The sequence below is a fragment of the Ammospiza caudacuta genome, chromosome 18 (assembly GCF_027887145.1).
Source record: "Ammospiza caudacuta isolate bAmmCau1 chromosome 18, bAmmCau1.pri, whole genome shotgun sequence".
Classification (NCBI taxonomy): domain Eukaryota; kingdom Metazoa; phylum Chordata; class Aves; order Passeriformes; family Passerellidae; genus Ammospiza; species Ammospiza caudacuta.
Genome location: NC_080610.1, coordinates 12,647,716 through 12,669,564, shown reverse-complemented (window position 1 = coordinate 12,669,564; position 21,849 = coordinate 12,647,716). Strand labels below are relative to the sequence as shown.

Below are 21,849 nucleotides of genomic sequence, written 5' to 3'. Positions count from 1 at the left end.
GGCGGACCGCAGAGTCAGAGGGCTGAGAGGCGCGGTGCACGCTGGGAGGTGTAGGCGGCGCGGTGCTGAGGCGGCACCGCAGCGCTTGTCGTACTCACAATGGAGGACGCGTTTCTGCCTCCAGAACCGGCACCGCTCCCGACTTTGGAGTTTTCCTTCCTCTTCTGAGAACCGGTGAGCGGTGGAGAGAGCAGCGTGCAGGGCAAAAGTATTTGAAACAGGGCATCTGCAGCAAGGCCCCTCACTGCAGTATTTTAGGCAAATCCTACTTCAAAAGAACCAAAGTAAAACCTCCTTTACTTTTCCCTTCTCTTAAATTATTTACGGGAGTTCGGCCCAAAGGACAAATTACTATATGACCTTAGAGAAAAAAAAAGTCTTTATTATTAACCAGTTTTTTTGCACTGGATTATGTGCCTATTGGCCCAGACTGCTAAATAACATCTACACAATGTTTCTTTCATGTTTCAAGAATTGAAAATAACTGTACAAGGTTAAAGTACAAAAGTACACAAGACAGTGGACACGAAATATCCATGTATGAGCTCTTCCCATCTGCTGCTTGGTTTGAAAAGTAGAACTTTTAACTAAAAAATACTGTCCTCCTCTAGTTCTGTCAAGTTTAATGGAAGTGGGTATAACCTGATTACAACACTAACACCAGTATCACTAATCTGATATTTACAAAAAAAATTGTATTTTTCAATAAATTAAAGTCAATGCAACACCCATGCAAGCTAGAATGCTAGCTTTTTGGTGAACAAGGACCCAACATGTGAACAAGAACCTTCCACAGTCTCAAACTTCAAAACAGCCTTTTTTGTTTGTTTGTTTTTCATTTTTCAAACTGCATCCATTCCTCGCATGGAAGATGTGAACCCCAATCCCATTCCTCTTTGTGTGTGAGTCTGTGATCTGGCCATTTCATACTGAGCATCCAGATTTCTGAACACCTCCTCCTGCTGCTTCAGGGTTTTGTAACTCTCCTCATCCACGGAGCTGCAGCCAGCTTCATCCTCGCTCTGGAAACACAACACAAACATCAGCTCTGGCAGGTGAGGCTCACAAATTCTTACAAAAGTAACAATTCAAACATTTGGGTTTATTGCTGCAACATTCTAGTGCAGATCTTCTCTCTCAAGAAACACACAGGCCTTCACTCAGTTGATTTTTTAATTATATTGAAATACTTAAAAGTTCTTAACTACATCAGGTTAACTTAGAACCTTTACTGGATAAGGTACACTAAAATAGAAAGTGAAATCATTATCTTGCAATTAATAAACTTAATTACATATTAAGAATTCTTTACCTTAATGCCCATCAGTTTTCTGAATTTAACATTTTGGTCCTTGTTTCCAAAATTGAGTTTTTCCCATATTTCTGCAGACTGTGATTTGTCCTGTTCAGATAAAAAAAGAAGTGTCACCATTTCACATAAGATTCCATTAACAGCACAACAGAGCAGTGCAGGAGACAAACCCATTCTGTACCACAGCTGGAAGCAAAAGGTTTCCAAGTCTGACATTCCTCCTGCAGCATCCTCACAGGAGCTCCTTGTGAGGAAAGCTTTTCTAACCATAATGTTCAAAACACAGGAATGTTCCTTCCTTTGGCATTTCCAAAGGTCTGGAAGCTTGGTTGGAATTCAGATTTAAAGGAAATTATGGAAAAATGAATTTGTTTATTGCAGTTGATCAATATCCAGCACAATTCAGGAAGAAGTGCCCAGAGAGCCCTCAGGGCTCTCCTGCCCTCCCTTTTGTCTCCCACCATTGCCATGGAAACTGGTTTGTTTGTCACATCTTAGGGAACAGTCTGTAAAGGTAAGGGAGCTTGTTGTGTAACTGCTGGAAACAGCCTAACAAACACCTCTTTACCAGACTAACAAAAGACAAAACCACAAATATTAAAGTGGACATTTTTTCCACAGTATCAGCAGGCAAAAGCTCGACTAAAACCCAGCAACTTTCTGAAAAAGCAACTGCCACAGGTGCCTTTCTCACTTCACTAATTGCAAAGGGATTTGACAGAGCACAAAAGCCTGAAGGCTTATTTGCATTTATGATTTTTGTTAGGTTAATATTGCATTACTGTGGTCCTGAGATGTTACCAGCAAGGTTGACAGACTTGCCTTTGAAATTTGCAATTGGAGAGGACACAACCATCACATGAGAAATCTCTACAGTCCCAGAAAAGAGGGGTTACACATTCCATACCTCAGCAATCCCTCCCCAGTAAAGGGAGATCACCTGGGTTTGATGTTTAGTTACAAGCTGTAGGCAAACTCACAAAAATAACACTATGATCCAACTACACCTCTGAAGCTTTATGACATTCAGGGTTTCCTTGAGTCTTGTGTCACAACCATTTATCACTGAAGGAATAATTATCTCAGGCCTTTCACTCCTAAATCACAGAAAATTCTGAGTTGGAAGGGACCCACAAGGGACCACAAGGGACCCAAAGTCCAACTCCTAGTTTTACTTAAGTTTTATTTCAGCTGATGTTTAAACTTGCTAAGAGAAGAGGTATGAAAGCTGGAACTAACACTCATTAGCATTCTTAAACTGAGTGCAAGATATTCCCAAACACTTTTCCCAGATTTGCCATAACCAGTAAGCTGAGATGTACAAAGGCGTTTCTATAATTTTTTAATTTAAATGTTATTATCACGCATTTGGGGCAACAGCTAACTGAGGATAATGGCTAACTTGACAACAGCGACTTCCCATGGCATTCAGATATTCTCTTTCTTCTGTCTGGAACCTGGGCAGCATCTATAAACATCATGAAATGCAGACTGAAGTTAAAAGGTAAGAAAAGCCAACATTACCCCTTCCTTTTTGCCTTGCCAAAGCATCTTCCGCTTCTTCTCTTGCTCAGCAAACTTCATGGGGTTCACTGCTGCAGGGTTGTAATAGCTGGGCACAGCTATGCCAGTCTCTGCCAGTGCCTTGGCCTGGAGTGCTGCCATCTGAGCTGCCATTGCAATCTGGGGGGTCACCTGTGTCCCCGAGGCCAGCAGAGCGGCCACGTTGATGACGGAGCCTCCCGTGGCTGCGGCCGCTGGGGAACAAAGGGAACTCGTCAGGGAGAACCTTGGATTTTGGGAAAAAACCCAACACACACAAAAGCCAACCACCAACCAGCCCCAGAAACAAAGAAAAAACCCAAACCACCCAAACACTTCCCTTCAATAGAAGATGGAAGTGCACAGGTAACAAGTGAGATGTGATTTCTCAACTAAGGAACATGTCTCCTGGAGTTTTAGTAAACCAGAAACTCCAAGTGAAACTAAAGCACTTTGTGGTTCTAAACACCCCTGAGCAAAGAGCAGCCCAATGGCCATCATGAAATCACTTAATAGCCAAACACACAACATTTTTCTTGCACACTCAGTAAGCAATAAGAAATCCCAATCATTTTTGTTGGGGTTTTGTTTCTTTTTGTTTTTTAAAAATATTTTCTAGTTCTTGTTGTTTTTCTTATTAACAATTCCATTAAGACAACCTGTCTATATGTTGGGTAAGACTGCAACACTCCTGTAACATAAGCCCATCTATCTTCCACTCATGCTACTGCTCAGGAATTCATCTCATACACAAACACTACCTGCAGCCATTTCCTGTTGCTTCTGTTTTTCAACCATTTCCTTCTCTCTCTGTTCTTGCAATTTCTTTGCTCTTTCCAGCCTAGAAATACATGGAAATAAAAATATTTACATGTGAAAAATCAACACCAGGAGATTATTCACATCACATATTATCAAATTCACCCCAATTTCTGACCTTCTGGCTAAGGCTTCCTGTGCATCCATAGCTGTGTTCCGTCCCCGGAACGGCGGCGGGCTCGGACTCCGGCTGTGGCTCCTGCTGAACCTTCGGGGCTTTTCAATTCTCTTCTTTCTCTCTCTGTAACCAAATTTAACAGTTGCTAAAACAATGAAGGCACACATGCAGTTTAATATTTCATAAAGTATTTGATCACAGCACTGAAAATTTGCTTTATGATTCATTGGGAACTCTCAAGCTTTCAGAGAGTTTATACTGCAACAGTTGCCTTGTAAGAACACAGAGGTAAAAGTGAAGATTTCCAGCTGTAACAGAATGTGCAATTCTGGGTATTCATTTTCCCTCTCATACTCAGTGTTCAGAACAAATAAATGTGCTCTAGAGATTCTAAATCCTGAGGAAAATCATCTAATTTCTGCTCAAAATTGCAAGAGAACTTGAATGAATCAAGCTAGAAGAATGTTTTAAAACCATAAGAGACCTCAAAGCACTGTAATTATGTTAATAAGAAGCATTTTGAAGAGGCCCCATTTAAGAAGTGGAGTAGCACTTCAGAAAATCACTATTACTCTCCCCTCTGTATCCTCTTCCCTGAATGTGCTTTGAGGGACTCTACTAAGCTGAACATGTGACTTGTCTTGGGTTTCTCTAGGGAAGAGAACTCTGAAGCATGAATTACCTGGAGCCTGACCATCTGCAAAGAACACAGTTAAAATGTATTTTTAAGTAAAATACCAAAACCTTCAGTTCAACTCTTCTTCCTAACCTTCTCCCCACCTCCTTCCAAGCAGGAGACATTCTTAGGACATCTGTACCTAATCCCATCTAAACAACAGCCACCCAAAACACACATAAAAATGCTATGAGCAGCAGTTCTGTGTGCCAGGATCATCAGTATCTGCAGTACAGGAGATAAGGGTTTATCCCAGTTTAAGTCTCTGACACTGGTGCTTCAAACAAAGAAGTCACAGACACTGGAAGTGCTCCACAAGGGTTAATTTAAAGGAGATATCACTCCTATCACACGCTTCTCCCAGATTTGCTATAATCATAAGTTGAGATGCACAAAGGTGTTTCTGTCATTTTTTAACGTAAATTTATTATCACTCATTTGGGGCAACATCTAACTGGGGATAATGGCTAACTTGACAACAGCCACTTCCCATGGCATGCAGATATTCTCTTTCTTCTGTACCAGGGCAGCATCTACAAACATTATGAAACGCAGACTGAAGTTACAAAAAGATCCTTGTTTACATGACCAATCTGGCAGAATACAAAGGAGGCAAGACTTATCTTTTCAGAGAAGATGGCAAGATGCAGATTCAGACACTGGGAAGTGACAGATCTGCATTCCTGAGATAAGATGTAATGCCTGTTTCAAAGATACCTTCATTTTTGCCGTGCTGACTATGGTTGTTTGGTCTTGTCTTTGGTCTGTGATGCTTTATTGCACTGGTAAATATCAAGGAAATAAATATTTGAGCTTTTGTATTCAAGTATTTCCATTTGAAACAAGCAGCTGCTGTCACCTAGCACTTAATCAGAGCCAAACCACTGCAGAACTGCCAGGAGGTTTTATGCACCCACAAACCAAAAGATTGCTTTAAATGCCCATGAGAACAAATCCCCTGAAAATCTGAGCTTGAGTTATGCAAAGAACCATCAAGAGAAGGTCAAGCTCTGCGATTTACAAATGCTTCTGTCACAGCCTGCTCACTGTAACACAACAAAAACTGCATGTCAGGAATGATGGAATTCCCTTCACAGGTGAGTTTTAACAGGCAGATTTCCACATCACATTGTTCTGGCCTGTGCAGAGTTTGCCTTGAGGACTGCCCCATAAGTCACTTTTTTTACCAGACTTCAAGCTCTGAACTTGATGAAGTGTTCTAGCTCCAAGTAAAAAAGACTTCTGTCTCATTTACTTCCATCCTCTACGATTTGTGAGATACAAATATAACTTAAAACAAAAGGATTCTTGCAGTATGTCCTCCAGCATCACAAGGCCTGTTTCCAGCTAGAGAAATTCCTAAGCTATAACTATCCCTTACTTTTTCTTCCCACATCTGATGTTCTGTTTCAGGCAACTTGAATTCCACTGCAGAAACCAAAATCTATTCTGGGACATAAAGTTTTCATGGAGCCATTACACACAATGTTCAAAGTGACTTTTAAACAGAGCACATTATCTACAATAACTGGAAAAATGGGGAGCTGAAGCCTTGCACAACATGCTGAATGCAGCTTTAACACCATCCATTAAATACAAGTAACTGTACCAACTGCAGACCCGGCTCTACTCACCCCAGCTCAATGTTTGGTAGCAAGTACATGTCAAAAACATGACACAAACCAGGGAATTCAACTACTTCTTCAGAAAGGTAAATCTTCTGAACACTTTCACAAGGGATGCTGCAGCATTACACCAGTGTGATGGTTAAGACTCCAATGTTCCACTGTAATGCTGAGTAGTCATAACCAGTCACAGAACAATTAAAAATATTCTGGTAAAAACACTATTGAGAGAACTGGAACAGTCAACACTTTCTAGCAGCTCTGCAGGGACACTGATTTTCATTCAATCTACTTTCAACAAAACATCTGTAGCACTCATTAAGTTTATTTCAGCTTCACCATTGAGAAAATCCTACAGGGCATTAAGAATGCAAAGGTGATAGAGACTCTACACCAAAATACTGAATGCATTATCAGTATTGAAAACCATTAACTTCTACAAAGAGATGAAAATGGCAATTCCAGGATATCCCAGGTGAGGTACAGAAACTCAACTCTGTCAAACAGACCCAGACCAAGCCACTAAGTGTCTGGATCAAGTGCTTCTAGAATTTAAGGAAGAAATCAAAGCACTCAGGGAGAAAAATTAATGTGATAAATATTCTCAAGCTGCACTTGACAAAGAGGAGCTGGTAATCACTAACACTGAAGAGTACATTCATATCAGAAAAAAGCCATCTGAACCAAAATTTATCTTAGCACCACACCAATTGCAACTTCACAGAAAAATTCAGTTGATTTTGTGGAGGTGATCAGAATTAGCTTCTGAACTGTGTTATCTGCTCTGACAGCCAATGATTCCCAGATAAACTTTCCTTTTATCATATGTACACAAACTGAAGGCATAAATACAGCAGTATGCCAAGGACACTACTATTGTATCAAACACAGGAAAGGTCACCAGTATCTTATTCTTCACTTCTTCCCACTTAAGTACTATTGCTAACAAGAAGTCACACTATGAAAAGTCAAAAGTTTGAGATGCTTCAGCTGCCCAGGACAAATGTTTTTAAGACCAAGCAAAGTGCCCAGTCCTGAACCTGCTCTCAGTACTGATGAGAAAAAGCCAAACACATTTAACTGCACTGAACAGACATGAACTGGTAAGCCCATCCCATCAGCCCACCACAGGTAACACTTACCTGCTTCTGCTCCTAGTTCTGCTTTTACTTCTGCTCCTGTGTCTGTGTCTAGACCTTGACCTAGAGCGGGATCGGATCCGGCGCTTTCTCTCTCTGCTGCGGGATCGGGATTTTTTCCTATCGCGGCTTCTGCTCCGATGGCGTCTGAAACACACGCCCAGAACTCTCACACCTGTTCCCGTGTCCAAAGGCAGTTTGTACTCAGGGACTCACACATGGGATCCCCACCACAGGGTGAAATGCATCAGGCAGGGTGGGGAGAATGCACACTACACATGGAAATGCTCATGCCCAGAACAGGTTAAGCTGTAGGTCTGAAGGATGAAATGGGAAAGGAACAAAAGCCCACTGCCAGCCACAACTGAGCTGCAGAGTTTCTGTAAATAATCAATATTGCTATTTTTAGTTGTTCATTAAAGTGTACACCTCAAAACAAACACAAAGCAAACTAATCTATGAAGGAGTCTTAAATCCAAGGCAACACAACCCTGCTCCTCTCTGTGGTATTCCAGACCTTTGGGAAGAGGTGCCCAAGCCTGTGAGTCACCTCCAGTCCCTGAGCCTGTCATGAGCCAAAGCTTGTTCCTACTACCCTGTCTGCTGCACATCCCTCAGCTACACAGGGAGAAGCTCTGCTGGCAGCAGCCTGCTTGTCCCAGGAATTTTCCTACCCTCAGAACGTGCTGGGTGGGCTACTAGACAAGCAGGATTGGCCAACACTCCCTGTGAGGAAGCTCTTGATTTAGGAGGTAAAGAGCCATGTCACTGTAAGGTGTATTTGCTTTCCTGTCACTGACAATAAGGTACATTTAATAATCTGTTTAGTATTTTCTATACCAATTTAAGTGTAAAATACATCCCTATATAAAATCTTAGTGCAATTGTCTACTTTTATTTCAAAGTAATCTGCAAAATAACTTATCTACAAATGCACTACCCAGTGAAAATTGAAACATGCAATATGAACTGATGCTTCACATGAGGTCAGGAATGGAATTCTACAATAATTCCAAAGATGGCTTTTGGAAATGCACTCACACAACAATCACATGCACCAACTCACCTTTCCCGAGACCTGGATCTGGAATGGCTCCTCCCTCTGGATGACTTTCTCTCTTTGCGTTTGTGCCTCTCCTCACCATTTTCAGATGAATTTAGGCTATCTCTTCCCTTGTCAGAAGAATGCTCTTTGTCATTGTGATCTTCAGATTTGTGCTTCTTGGAGGACTTCTCTTTGGATTCATGTCTTCTTGCCTGTTTTAAGAAGAAGTTGGTTCTTTCAGGAAAATAGTGCAACAAAGAGAGTTAGTATGGGTATCAGAAGATAAAAATGCTAAGTTGTGATGCAACATTAGTAACCTTAGGAGAGTGACTCAATCATGAGCCACGGCTGCTTTACCTAATGCCACCAACTACCCAAAGCTGTAAATGCACACTATCATTTTCCCCCTTTTCCCTCCTCCCACTGTCTAGAAAGGATTTTTAAGGTATCCATCCAGGTATCTTTACAGTGCTTCCATATAAGACTCACAGCATTGTAACACAAAACCTGTCATTTCATTACTGCCTCCATTCCAAGCACTTAAGGACCTATCTTAAAGAACCTGACAATTTATGAATATGCATATACATATAAACACAGTTGCAGTGATTATTTACTATTTGCCTGAGCTTTCCATGTAGAAAGTTACTAAAATCCACACGCAGTTCCAGACAAACTATTTTGCTTTTAGAACCAAAAAAACCTTCAAGTCATCATTAGGTAATTATTTTCTAGAGCAAAACTTTCTTCAGTAACTTCCAACAGTTTTTACAAAGCAAAGTAATAATTTTCATGGCTGACATCCCATTTTTAGTATTTCAAATGAACATGCACCATTCAGACTTCCCACAGTAGTTTTAAATTACAGATTTGCTGCTCCACTATACTGCAATTCCTTCCTGCAGTGCTTCTTAAAAAAAAAAAAAAGATTCCTTTTTATAGCTGCAATGCCAAAAATATTTAGCAAGGTCAGGTCTGATTTTTGCCAGCGCTTTCCTCAGAGACTAAGTCGTGACATCAACACCCTTCCTTAATATATCCAGTGTGTTTTGAAACCTTTCTGGCACAAAAGCATAGCCTGCTTCAGTCTTATGTTTAAATAATGCTCTGCTCAAGTCACAAACTAAGCACAATACATTCACTTTAGATAAAACCCAATTATTCAGAAGTTGTTTGTTTGGTTTTCTTGCTTATCTAAATATGTTAACTATTCATAAAATCTTTTCTTCCATCAGAACTCTGTCTCAAATGAGTCTGGAGAAGATGCTATAATTGGTTTTTATCCATTTGCCCAAGCCTAATTCTTTATTATTATGTATCCATTTCTAAATACATTTGATTACTGTTCTTCAAGTAAGCAAAAATATTACATAATTTTTCTGCTTTTCACAGCATTTTATTCTTAGCTCCTTTAATAATCAGTTCTTACATCTGAGGTTACCTGTACACTAATTTTAAGTATGTATTTATTTAAGCAGTTGTTCTCACATACATACTAAAAAGAATTACTGATATTCAGCACTTAGTCTACAGACAGAGCTTAATCTTGCAAAAGAATGATAACAGTACATCTACTGTGGGAGATCATTTCTCATCTGTTCACTCTGCAAAACTTAAAAGCTGCTACATAAATTGTGTAAGATTAGATCCAACAGCCTGGCAAAGCACTGGACAGCATTTTAAACACCTTTTTTTTTAATAATTAAAACGAGTCTTCGAATTCGTTTTTTAATCACATTTTCCAGACACACACTTAGTAATAAAACCACCATTATATCCCATAACGGATTTAAGATATTTTTAAGGGAAATATGAGTTTGAATGACTAATAGTTACCTTATCATGAAGTAGGCTTATAATTTTGCTATCTGAGTCTGCAGCGTCTTCAGTTCAGTCTCTTCGCGCATTAGCACGCTGAGTATGATTTATTATAGAAATGTTATCATGTGAGCTAGACAATAGATTATTCAATTTCACAAAAACTCGCCTAGATTTTTCTTTCCTCCTTCTTTTTTTTTTTTTTTTTTTTTTTTTTTAACAGAGCTTCCATTGGAATGGGGGAAGGAGAAGTTCCTGACCCGGGTTTGAGGTTATAAAGTGCCTTATCTGTTCCAGCCTGGTGCCCCACATGGCTTAAGCTTCTTTATGACTATTTTGATGCTCCTGCTTTGCTTGTTTCAGCTCTTCTCTGGTGTGTGAGCCAGTTATTTTTAAGGCATTATTGATGCTGTCTCTTCTCATTCCCCTATACTATATATTCACACACACACTTATTCATTTATTTTAAGAGACAGCCCTCTGAAATTTTTGCTGCTACTGTCGCATTTCCAGCTGACTCAGCTTGTTTGTCAAGCCATGACAGCTTTTACAATTAAAGGATGCAATAAACAGAGCTCAGTCTGATGGCAAATTACTTTTAATACACCTAAGTAGACAGGTATGTATTATTCAAAGTCCTGAACACTGACCAGGAACAAGGCCACCCAAGGCTTTTGGATAATGGAAGCTCTGTAAAAGTGTTCAAGAACACCATTCTACTTCTCCACATGAACTCTCTCTTTTGGATGTTTCCACAAAAATTAAAAAAAAAGAAAGAAAAAGAAAGAAATAAAGTTACTAGTTTCTGAAAGCATTTTCTATAAAACTATTACCTTGTCAACATGATGGCTGCAATCATGCTTCACTATGAAAGGCTCTCCATATCCATTTTTAAGCTTAAAGTTCTCAATTTCTTGTACTTACCATAAAGTCATTTATATAAGCTTACACATATGTGCATTACTACAAGATACTTTTTAAGATGTACAATTACCTAAACGCTACAAAGTGTTAATTACCTCTTTGCTTCTGCTCCGGCTTCTGTGCTTTCTTCCTTCAGTATCTGCAGAAGAAAACATTTACTGTCATTTACCAAGATAAAGATCACCTGGCTATAATCTTTCTAGCTCTTTTCAGTTATTCCATCCCTTGAAGGGATGGATTTATAAAGATTTAAAAGACAAATAGCACTATTTGAGTATCTAGGGCAGAAAGCAAACTCTGGCTGTTAGTCCCAGTGCTTTGCATTTATTTAAGCTCTGACAGTGAAAAACTAACCCACATCACACTGCAATCATGTTCTTCTGCCAAGTAACCTTATTGTTACAACTATGCAAAAGTGTTCCAGCCTATGCTTATCTAATCCAAATGAAACAAAATGGGACAGTTTCCTGTTTGGTGTGCTCTGACATGTCCTCCCTCCCTGATCCCCTCAACACTGATAAGACCTTTTCCCTCAACAGTTTCAATATTTAGGATACACCCCAAAAGTTAGGAGATCCATTTTTTCCCCAATTCTAACAAGTTACTAGGGCTAAGTCTGTCTATTTTCCCAAAATTGTTTCTGAGAGAATTCAGCTGCCCAAGCAATGTGCCCCCATCGAGGCCGTACCTGATTTCCGCCTCCTCTCCCTGGAGCGTGAGCGCGATCTCGAGTAGTGATGCTTTGATGTTCTGGGGGAACTGGAGGCATCTGATTGTTCCTTTTTCTTCTCTCTTTCTGGAGAGGACTTTTCTGGGACTACTCCATCTCGTTCTGTATCACTACCCTATAGACAAGGACAGAATTTTTAAGAAACAGAAGCTTAGGACTGAAAACCAAGGAAAAAAAAGAGACATCTAATTTTTTTTTTTTTTTGTTAAGCCAATAATGTGTTCACCCCATGCTTAGGCAATAGCTTAATAGACTTGTATTGAACTGTGCAACTGCATACAGATTGATTTTTCAAGATTTTAATAAAGAGAACTGATATAAAGTTCACATTTTATTCTCTCACTATGTTAAACTGTACTTTACTTTTCCCATGTACTTCTGAGAGTATCAGCAACACCAAAATCTGAGGCAGAGTTTTCTCTAAATGGTGTTTGGAGGTCAATCACTTTTTAGCATTTCCATGACCAGGATTACTGAAGGTCAGTGCTGTCCCAACAGATATGAGTGACAAGTTTGGGCATCACTGAGGCACAGCACAAAATCCCAGAGTTCTGAAGCACAGAGTGAACTCTGAAGGGAAATGCAGGAAGGGGCATTAGGGTTAGACAGCTCACTCTGGAATGAGGAAACACCTCAACAGCATCTCTGCAAAAAGATTTATTTGTAGGAGACCACACACAGGTCACTTACACCTGCTCCAAGATCACATTTTTACCAGATAATGAAAACCAAGATGTTCCCTCCACTCCTTCTAAACCTTGATCTAGGAGGATTAAACCCAAAACCTGATTTTGTGACATCAAGGTACTCTGTGACTCAATGTGTGAGGGGTAAATGAGTGCAGGGGGTGCACAGTGCCCTGAAAGGAACAGAGTGAGCAGCACACAGAGAGGGTGAATGTGCCACCAGGAATGATCCCACAGCTCCACTGCTCCTGCTCTGAACCAGCCATAACCAAACCTCCTGGAAATCGTGGGGCTGCAGAAGATGTCCCTAAGGACATCATCTGGCCCAGAACTGCTATTCAGAGAGACAATTTATATAGCAGAGGACTTGAACTTGCAGCTTTCCACCAGCTGCAATGGTGGAATGGTTTGCCAATGGTTTGCCCTCTCAAACACCCATTTATATCCACAGATTTGTAAATAAAGCAGCTACTTTGTCTTAAATCTCCACAGATATTACAAACTGTCATTAATACACTGTGTGCTAATAGCACACTTTCTTCATGACACCCAACGGGTAAATATTTGGATTTATATTTCAGCTACTCATGTTTACATTGTGAAGCTACTTGAGAAGAATGAGAATATCAGCTCTGAGTGTAAATCAGGTGGGATTTCAAACACACTATCCAAGTGAACCTGAGCCCACTGCCACGATTTCCAAGGCTACCAATGTAATTATTTACACAGTGCTGCTCGTTAGTGCCCTTGGGCTCTGCACCTGAGGGAAATCTGTGCTAAAGAAAAAACAGCAATTAAAAACCTGGCAGAATTCACTGAGATTATTCTCAGTTCTCAGACTGGCACCAGGCTCAGTGCTACCCTGAATAAGCACCTCACCTGCACTTCAGAGGAATCTCTAAATGCAGTAGTAGCATCTTAAAGTGTAAAAACAAAGTAATAATAATTAAAGTCGTTTGACAGAAAAATGTACCTTCCTCTTAACAGTGTAAGTTATATAACAAAAAAATTAAAAATCGTTACATAAGAATTAATTTTCTCCAGAAGTTTAAAGTCCCCCTGGCTCTGTTTCACCACTGATCAAACTTTCAAAACAAGAACTTTAATTACCAGATTAGACACCGCAAAATGCTTAAAGTGAGCTTTAAAAAGTTTGCTCACTTTCCAGCCCTGCTTGTTTGTTGTTTTTTAGTTTATGGGGATTTTTTTGCACTCAAAACTATTTAAGAACTTTTGAAAAAATTGACAACTTTAGGTTAACTCTTCGATAACTCTTACTGATTCTTCAACACAATTAGAGGCGAAATATCTTTGTACACCACCAGATCACAACATTTTTTCAGAGAAAATAAAACCACTCTTAAACGCTGCTCGAACATGAAGCATAGTGGTAACTACAGCAGAGGCGTTTCCCATCGATATTAACCATAAAAAGCAAGATAGGAACGAATTAATTGAATGCAAAAAAGCCTGTGACCAAACACAAAGAAAAAGAGCGAAGAAAAGTAGAGAAAGGAAAATTCAGCATAGCCCAGACACTGGGTCGCTCCCCTTACAGGGAAGCTTCGCCCCACAGTCCCCACGAGAAACGCCAGTACAACCACAGCACTTCTCCCCAGAGCCATGGATCCACCAGGGCTCAGTCCCAGCGAGTCTTCTCCTCTCCCCAAGCCCCGAGGAACGAACCAGAAACTTCTGGAGACGGGGATGGAAGCACCGGGAGCAGCGCGGCCGCCCCTCCCCGAGCCCATCATGGCGCCGCAGCCCAAGGCGCGGCGGGCGCCATTTTGTGCCTCCGCGCACACGGCTCCCGACCGGGCCCTCCCCGGCTCTGCCCCCCACAGCCCCTTCCCCGCCACCCTGGCCCCAAAACCCGGCAGCGACGGCCGCTCACCGCCATGATCGAGCGCCCGGACCGCCGCCCCTCAGCAACGTCCTCGCAGGGCTCGACCTCGCTCGGCTGCGCGGCCACGGCGATCGCGCGGCCCCGCCCGCCCTCAGCGCGGGTGCCCGGATGTGGCGCTGGGGGGAGCGCGGGGGAACGCGGGGCGTTATGGGCCGGGGAGGCGCCTTCGCGTTCAAGGAGGTTTGGCCGCAGCCGCGACCCGTTGAGCCTGTCCCGGCTCCCGCCAAATTGAAACTCGGGAGAGAACGAGGGGGCGCGGTCAGGAGAGCCCCGAGGGGACGGGAGTGTCAGTGGTGAGGAGATCGGGGTACCTGAGGGGACGAGAGTGTCACCGGTGAGGGGATCGGGGTACCTGAGGGGACGGAAGTGTCACCGGTGAGGGGATCGGGGTCCCTGAGGGGACGGGAGTGTCACCGGTGAGGGGATCGGGGTACCTGAGGGGACGGGAGTGTCACCAGTGAGGGGATCGGGGGCACGGAGTGTCATCGGTGAGGGGAGCGGGGTAACTGAAGGAACGGCAGTGTCACGGGTGAGGGCTCCCTCTGGAAATAGCGATGTCACCGCCGCAGTGAGGGCCTGGGGTCCCTGTGGGCAAGGTTTTGTCACCCCTGTCAGGTGCAGGGTTCCCTGAGGACCGAGGATGGGGGTCCCTGTGAGCTGGGGCTTGTCACCCAGAGGGGATGAGGGTCCCTGAGGGCAGGGAATGTGTTCCTGTGGGCAGGGACACTCACAGCATGGGGCGAGCGCTGGCAGTGAATTCAGTTGGTGAAATCTCCCCAAGCTGCCTTCAGCCAGGCCGGGATCCACACTGCTCACCTGGCTTTAAACAAACTCCTTATCCTCACGAGTCTTCTTGTACACAGTGCCTCCAGACAGTAATAATACTAATAAATACTAATGAAAATAATAAAACTTGTAGCTACAGGTTAGAGCTGTCTGCTCTACAATCTGTTCCTGCAATGTTTATCCCAGGCAGAGATGTGGAACGAGATCGAGCTCCTGCTGAACGAGGACACCGGGCAGCTGCCGGTGGGGCTGGGCCAGGAGTGTGGCACTGCCCTGTACCAGGTGGATTCTCTGCTGCAAATCACATCTTCAGAGAAGGTACAACCTAGCAAAGCTTTTGTCTTTAATTAATTTATTTTTTGTCTAATAATTACTTGGGCTCCTCTGCCATGTTTTCTGGAGCGTTCCTGTGTGAAACAACCTTTCCCTTGACAGGTCTCTGTGAACCCCCAGCTCCATGCATGCAGCTCCAGGGATGGCAGCATTGTTGCTGTGGACAGATCTGTGGCACTTCTGGACAGCACTGGGCTGTCTCTTCTCATGCACATCCAGTTTGGTGAGTTCTTTCCTTTGGAATTCCACTTGGCAAGTGAAAACTGGCTTTTTAAATACCTAGGTTTGTACAGGAGAACATAGCAATGTCTGACTAGCCTGTAAAGGGAAGCATTATAACAAGTACCTAAGTAATAAAAAGTGATTTTGGCTTCTGAAGACAATTAATTATTTCAGTACAATTTCATTAGAATCCTTTCTAAGTTCTCACTGGTTACCAAAACCACTCCCTGTAGGCCTCTTCCCATATTTCATTTAGTCAGAACAACTTGTTTTGAAGAAATCTTGGACACTGTGTTGTCCAATTCTTGTGTTAATATTTATTCATAAAACCCAGATCTTGATGTCTGACATTTTGCCATGAATCTTTTCAGACTCTAACGTGGATGTTGTGGGTATGTGCCATGACAAGCAATTCCTTGTGGTTGGTGAGAGAAGTGGCAGTTTACATCTCATCCACATCCCATCCAAACAAACCTTGCTAACAAAGGTACAGTAACTTTTCTATTTAATTTGGCTCTGAACATTTTGTTCTCAGACTTTCTTGAGGGTTTTAAAATCATTTTTCCAAATACCAAAATATAAACATCCTTGTCTTTTTGACCACATATTCTAACTAAGCAGCTGAAATGGGCACTTCTGTTCCCATGAGTGATGAATAAGGAAAATCTATTTAGGAATGGCATGCAGAAACAAGAACCTTCATTAAAAATAGTTTAAAGTTTGAACTGATAATCAATATTTCAATATTTTTAGTGAAATACAGAATAATAGTCTTTATGCTGTTTCTATTTTAGATTTTGGCTGAACAATCTACAAGTGAAAAGACTTACTTAAATCTATTTTTTGTTAAAGATAATGCAGATGCAGGTAAGAACTGAATGATTATTTTCTCCCCCTTTGTCTGAATTTTTGTGATTTTGTTCCCCTTTAATAGCTCTCAGGGAAAGAGATTACAAAATAAGTAATACAGAAAATAAAGAAAAATTAGTTTTATGTGCACAATGCAAAGCAAAGTTGTAGAAGTTTCTTTATCTCATCAATTATTTTACAAATGCCATAGGAAACAAATATTCAGAATTCAATACCTTTTTCTTTTGAGACTGTGCTAAACATATGAAAATGCTTAAAAAAGGAAGAATTCTTTCTGTCTTCTATCAGAGTTCAGTGGTTCTGTTCTATAAATTCCCAGCCCTGTTCTGTCACAACAGAATATATTATTCTACTCCTCCTGGAAATTACAACATTTTCGATTAAAATAGCCTAATCTATTGGTCAGATGATTTTTTGGGGTCAGTTATTTCACTGCCCTGTTTACAAGCTACTCTTCTCTTTACTTGCTCTTGAATACTTCAGTGTGAAATATTTCTGTTGGGTTTTTTAGGTGTTTATCACATGTTTATTCTCACAAGCAATGGATGCTTCTGCATTATGTGTGTCCCTCTTGGAAAAACACAGGAAGGTAGGAATAGCTACAGACCCCTGGGATTTCATTGGAACAGGGAAACCTGTATTCAAAAACTTCCTTTGTGCCTTTTTGAAAAGTTTATTTAATGCTGATTTTATTTTTTTTTTTTGTAATATTTAGCAATTGAGAAGATGGATATGACTACAGCAAAGCAAGTAAGAGACCTGCAAAACTGGCAAAATTGTTAAAAGTGCAGAGTTTGTCACCAAACTTTGCTCTCTACATTCCCTTGACTATTTACCAGTCCATCATTCCCCCTCATAGCTGTGATTGTTACTTTTTCTGTACACTTAGAAATGAGCAGAGATTTTTATCCACTGGTTCTATAAACAAATCTTTTTCTTCTCCATTTGTGGCCATCCCTGCTCTGCCGCCCACAAGTTACAAGGACAGATAAAGACAACTTTCATTGCCACAGGAGAGCACCACAGCCTGGGCTGTCAGGACTTTGTCATCAGCAGCTCAGTCAACAAAATCCATCTGATCATTGGGGTAAGCACCAAGAACATGAACAATTTCCATGTGATCAGTGATGGCATTTTTGGATCTGCAACAAAATTTGTCTCCAGAAATTTGTCTCTTTTTCAAGCAACTTATCAGCTTTTTAATTCCTTCACTGTCAATTTAAAGGTTATCACTTGTGCTGCCTGTCCATGGTTTTTCTCATAAAGAAATAACAGCTGTCATTTCCAAAATGACTTTGTTGTGATGGATGAGGGGAAAATATTTTCACCCTGAGTTTCTGAGCTTAGAAATCACTGGTTCCTGGTCTGTACAGGCTGGATTGTTTATAGATATTATCCTTGAGCTCACAGACAAAACCAAAGCTGGCAAGAGTCTTCCAATCAGCTTCTCATTCAACAAGACCTGCTAAAATAACCAGGTCTAATTCAACAAAGCTTTTAAGCATGAATTAAATACAGCAACTAATAAAGAAATTAAAATATAGACTTGCTTTGAAATGTAATTGGCAAACTTGCAAACAAGTTCTCTGAGTTGATTTTTTGAAGCCTGTTGAATTCAATGGGATTTTCCTCAGTAGGCTCAGAGTAATTTCATTCAGCTTTTATGTTCTATGAGAAAGAAAAGTGGATATTTTGAAATACTGTTTTTCAAAGAGCCAAAAGCTGCTGAGTGTAACAATCACTGTAACAAAGGCTGGTCTTGAAAGGAGAAGGGGAAAAATGTTAAATTAAAAACAAAGAAATCAATGTTTTTTTCTGAACATCAGTAGAGAACTAAAGTTAAATTTAGTTTTGCAGCTTTCCAAGTTCAAGATCAATGGCAGAAGGAGACATTTCAGTGGTCAAACATCTCCTATCTAACCCCATTTTACTTTTCCTCTCCTTACAGGGTAAAGGTGATTTTGTGCTCTCCAGATGGGAGGTGGACCCCACCAATGCCCTGGTGTCTGCTCAAAGTTTTGCTGATTCAAGTCTGATCCAAGGTAAAGAAAGTTTTATCTTTTTATAGACAAGTGTAGTTTTCTTATTTAATTGCAGAATGTACTAATTTTTGGTTGTTTTTTTTAATAAATTAATTTCATTAAATTTCATTTTCATTGATTCAATTAGTTTCATCATTTTTAATAAATTCACATGTACCAAACAGAACAATTTTGTAAAGGTACAGCCAAAATGTGGGCTTCAAAATTGCAGTTTAACTTAGTGACATAAATCACAATTGACTTTAAGCTAAACTTTGCACAGTCCTAGGAAGTTCCATGAGGTTGAACCATGAGATTTCCAATACTTGGTTATGTGTTTGAATATGTTTTTCCTTCTGATACATATCTCAAGAAAAATAATGAATTTATGTGAGTACTCATATTTTTTAGGTGCTGCAAAACTTCAAGTCCTTGACAATCAGCTGTTTGTTTTGGATACAGAGGTATGGGTAATGATTTGCTTTAATCTTCACTTCACAATGTTCTTGATCCAGCTTATAAACATATTTTTTTAAGGTTTAAAGTGAAATTTCTGTAAAATGAAGGTACTTATCTTTACTTATATCAAGAGCATCTTGATCTTCCTGTGTTGTTTCTTTTTTTAAATTCTACTCCTATTCATTGTTTAAGCCACAAAATGTAATATTTTGTTGAAAAACTGTCTTCTATGAGGAAAATATGAACTCATGTCTGATTTTTTTTTTAAATCTAGAACATCTTAAGCACATGGGATATTTATTCTCTCACTCTAATTTGGGATTGGCCTTTAATACATATTGAAGAATTTCTTCTCACTACTGAGTCAGATTCCTCCCAAGTCACATGGTAAGTGAAGAGTTACAGCACCAGCCCCGAGAAGTGAAATGTTGTCTGGTGCTGTAATTTTTATGAAATATCTCATTATTTTGGCCCAGATGCTGGTGCAAAACAGCTTGTCCCTGTTAGAAATTCCTTTTCTTAAAAATTAAGATTAAACAGAATGTGTGAAAAAGTGTAACTATTGTTCTAATGTGGGAGAAAGTGCTAGAAACTATTCAGTTATATATTAAAATATAAAGGGATTTCTAAATGTGTCATGGAATGCAAAATTTTCTAAAACACAGAAACAAAAATATTTCACAGTTTTAACCTCAGATTCCTACAGCAAATTTTGCTTTCTTTTATCTCTTTCTCATTCATTAGGCAAGGGCTTGCCAATGTGAAACTGATTGTCATGACAATGCCAGATGCCAAACAGGTAAAATCTCCTATTCTGTGTTCTGCTTCTTAATTGTTTGCAATTGCTCATAGGAAAAATAAAGGGGGAAGAGGGATGGAGGTGGCAAAATATTTGGGGCACAGAGAATTCTGAGGAGCTGAAATCCAAACTGAAATGTGGCCATTTACATCTTAGGGTGTAGCAAGTGAGGGCTGTTGGGATTCCTGGGGGTGTCCAGGCCAAGCTGGCCCTGGTTGGGTTTGGTTCATTAAGGTAGGCAGACAAGGAAGAGCAGCAATATGTGTTATTGTCTTACACCCCTTCCCAGATTTCTTTAGAACAATCTCTGTTGCCTTCAGCATCTACCCCCAGCTACAGTCAGTGCAGGCAACTGAAATAAAATACCAGGATGAACATTATGCAATTCTAAAAATTAGATTAAACCTGTTGAGTTATACATAATAGGCCTAGAGAAAGAGAGAGGGGGAGGCAACGTCTGAACCTTCATTAAATTTCCTCAAACTGAAGACCTGCATTTCATATAAAGTCCTACTGTAATTCCTTAAGAATTCAGAAATTATTCTGCAAATATCACTCTCTCACCAGTGTAAGAAAAAAAAAGCAATTCTGTCTTCTTTGTTTTCTCCCTTTTTTTTTTTTTAATAGATGAGAAGCCTGATGGTTTTTGCATTGCCCACCATGCAACAGCTCTATTCTCTGGAAGTGTCTCCTGTTTCTTCCCTTGTTCAAAGTGGGATTTGCACTGTAGGTTTTGATGATTTTGTTTTTGTTCTTTGAAGCAATACAGTTGTCTTAATATGTGTAAATATTAGAGGGTAGTGAGTTATTCTTGTTAGGTTAAAAGTAATTTCTGCTAGAAACTGTGCAGGAACCACACAAAGAAAGATTAAGTGATGTCCCCAAAGGATAGAGAAAAATAGCCTTTTATGAAGCAAATTGAATTTAAATTTAGTCTGAGGTTTCTTGCACTATTTAATAGCACTGCCAGTGGTTCCTGCTGCTGTTACAGCTAAAAACTGAGGGAAGTTTTTTAAGTTCTCTTAGCATAGAAAAATGCTGTGGATTTATTTGGAATTCAGTTCATTTCACCTGATGGTTTCTGTCATTGCTCACTACAGGATACAATACACTTCTTGGAAGGAATTCATGAAAAGCATCAAATGTAAGACAATATTTTGTTTGCAACTAGCTCATTATTATATAAAAATTACTTCCACATAGAGCTGATAAATTCACATAATTCCCTTTCATCCTCAGGCCCTCTGAAGACCCAGTTTCTATAGTTGTGATGAGAAGTTTAACTGAAGCCTTGCCAGAAAATAGGTACTGGTTTCTGTGAAAAACCATTGTAGTATTATCAATTTTTTTAAATCTGGACTTACATTGAAGTGGTTTATTTTATTTCCTCCCCAGACTAAGTCGTTTACTGCACAAACACAAATTCACTGAAGCAGAGAATTTTGCTATTCAGTTTGGACTGGATGTTGAGGTGAGTTGTTCATTCATGAGAAACACATTAGAGATTAATTAGTATAACTGAAATTATGAGAAGGTCCTTGCTCTATAGTCCAATAGAAAGCATTAAAAATATTACAGATATTACCAAGGCAGTGGGATGTTACCTTATAAAACAGCTCACCATATTTGTATTACTTTTTTAAACAGCTTGTATACAAAGTAAAGGCAAACACTATTTTAGAGAAACTGGCTTCAGCTTCTCTTGGGAATTATGGCCAGGAAGCCTTGCTGGATCTAGGCAATGAAGCCAAAGAAAATTTGCAAAAAATTCAGGTTTGTTTGTATTTCTACCCTCTCTGCCTACTAAAACAATTCAAATGATAAAGGATCTTGGAATTAATTTCAGTTGTTTCCTTATGCCAACAGGACAGCCAGTTTGTTGTGAATTACTGCATCAATGCTCCGTGGCCACTGTATGAAACCACACGAGAAATGCTGAATTATGCTAAAGTCAGGGTAAGGGCTTTATTTGTTTTTATTTCTTCTACTTTTCAACTTCTATTCCACCCTTCTGTACAA

At 40.2% G+C, this 21,849-nt stretch overlaps 2 protein-coding genes across 6 annotated transcripts in view; one reads left to right on the top strand and one right to left on the bottom strand.

The window, feature by feature from the left end:
- Positions 1–361: 361 nt before the first annotated feature.
- RSRC2 (arginine and serine rich coiled-coil 2) lies at positions 362–14,441 on the bottom strand. 5 transcript variants are annotated; one of them, XM_058816466.1, is made up of 11 exons: positions 14,329–14,359; positions 11,707–11,863; positions 11,114–11,157; positions 10,113–10,190; positions 8,298–8,510; positions 7,235–7,378; positions 3,792–3,914; positions 3,616–3,695; positions 2,837–3,069; positions 1,313–1,402; positions 362–1,022 (listed from the first exon to the last, which is right to left on the bottom strand). In XM_058816466.1, exons 4-11 carry the CDS (start codon positions 10,118–10,120, stop codon positions 843–845), a joined length of 1,071 nt encoding a protein of 356 aa, XP_058672449.1. In that variant the 5' UTR covers positions 10,121–10,190; positions 11,114–11,157; positions 11,707–11,863; positions 14,329–14,359; the 3' UTR covers positions 362–842. The 5 variants fall into 5 exon arrangements, with proteins under 5 accessions (XP_058672449.1, XP_058672447.1, XP_058672445.1 ...); XM_058816464.1 differs by lacking the exon at positions 10,113–10,190 and having other exon boundaries at positions 14,329–14,441; XM_058816462.1 differs by lacking the exon at positions 10,113–10,190 and having other exon boundaries at positions 8,298–8,488; positions 14,329–14,435.
- A 47-nt stretch (positions 14,442–14,488) lies between these two features.
- The window catches only part of KNTC1 (kinetochore associated 1), a 34,860-nt gene continuing 27,499 nt past the window's right edge, over positions 14,489–21,849 (top strand). Inside the window, exons 1-18 of the mRNA XM_058816522.1 lie at positions 14,489–14,633; positions 15,313–15,444; positions 15,562–15,682; positions 16,053–16,168; positions 16,476–16,548; positions 17,063–17,140; positions 17,267–17,301; positions 17,528–17,638; positions 18,500–18,593; positions 18,984–19,036; positions 19,306–19,418; positions 19,776–19,830; positions 20,458–20,556; positions 20,931–20,974; positions 21,070–21,135; positions 21,226–21,301; positions 21,478–21,603; positions 21,697–21,786. Coding sequence (XP_058672505.1) covers positions 15,319–15,444; positions 15,562–15,682; positions 16,053–16,168; positions 16,476–16,548; positions 17,063–17,140; positions 17,267–17,301; positions 17,528–17,638; positions 18,500–18,593; positions 18,984–19,036; positions 19,306–19,418; positions 19,776–19,830; positions 20,458–20,556; positions 20,931–20,974; positions 21,070–21,135; positions 21,226–21,301; positions 21,478–21,603; positions 21,697–21,786 — 1,476 coding nt within the window. The 5' untranslated portion in view covers positions 14,489–14,633; positions 15,313–15,318. The remainder of the gene's footprint in view (positions 14,634–15,312; positions 15,445–15,561; positions 15,683–16,052; positions 16,169–16,475; positions 16,549–17,062; positions 17,141–17,266; positions 17,302–17,527; positions 17,639–18,499; positions 18,594–18,983; positions 19,037–19,305; positions 19,419–19,775; positions 19,831–20,457; positions 20,557–20,930; positions 20,975–21,069; positions 21,136–21,225; positions 21,302–21,477; positions 21,604–21,696; positions 21,787–21,849) is intronic.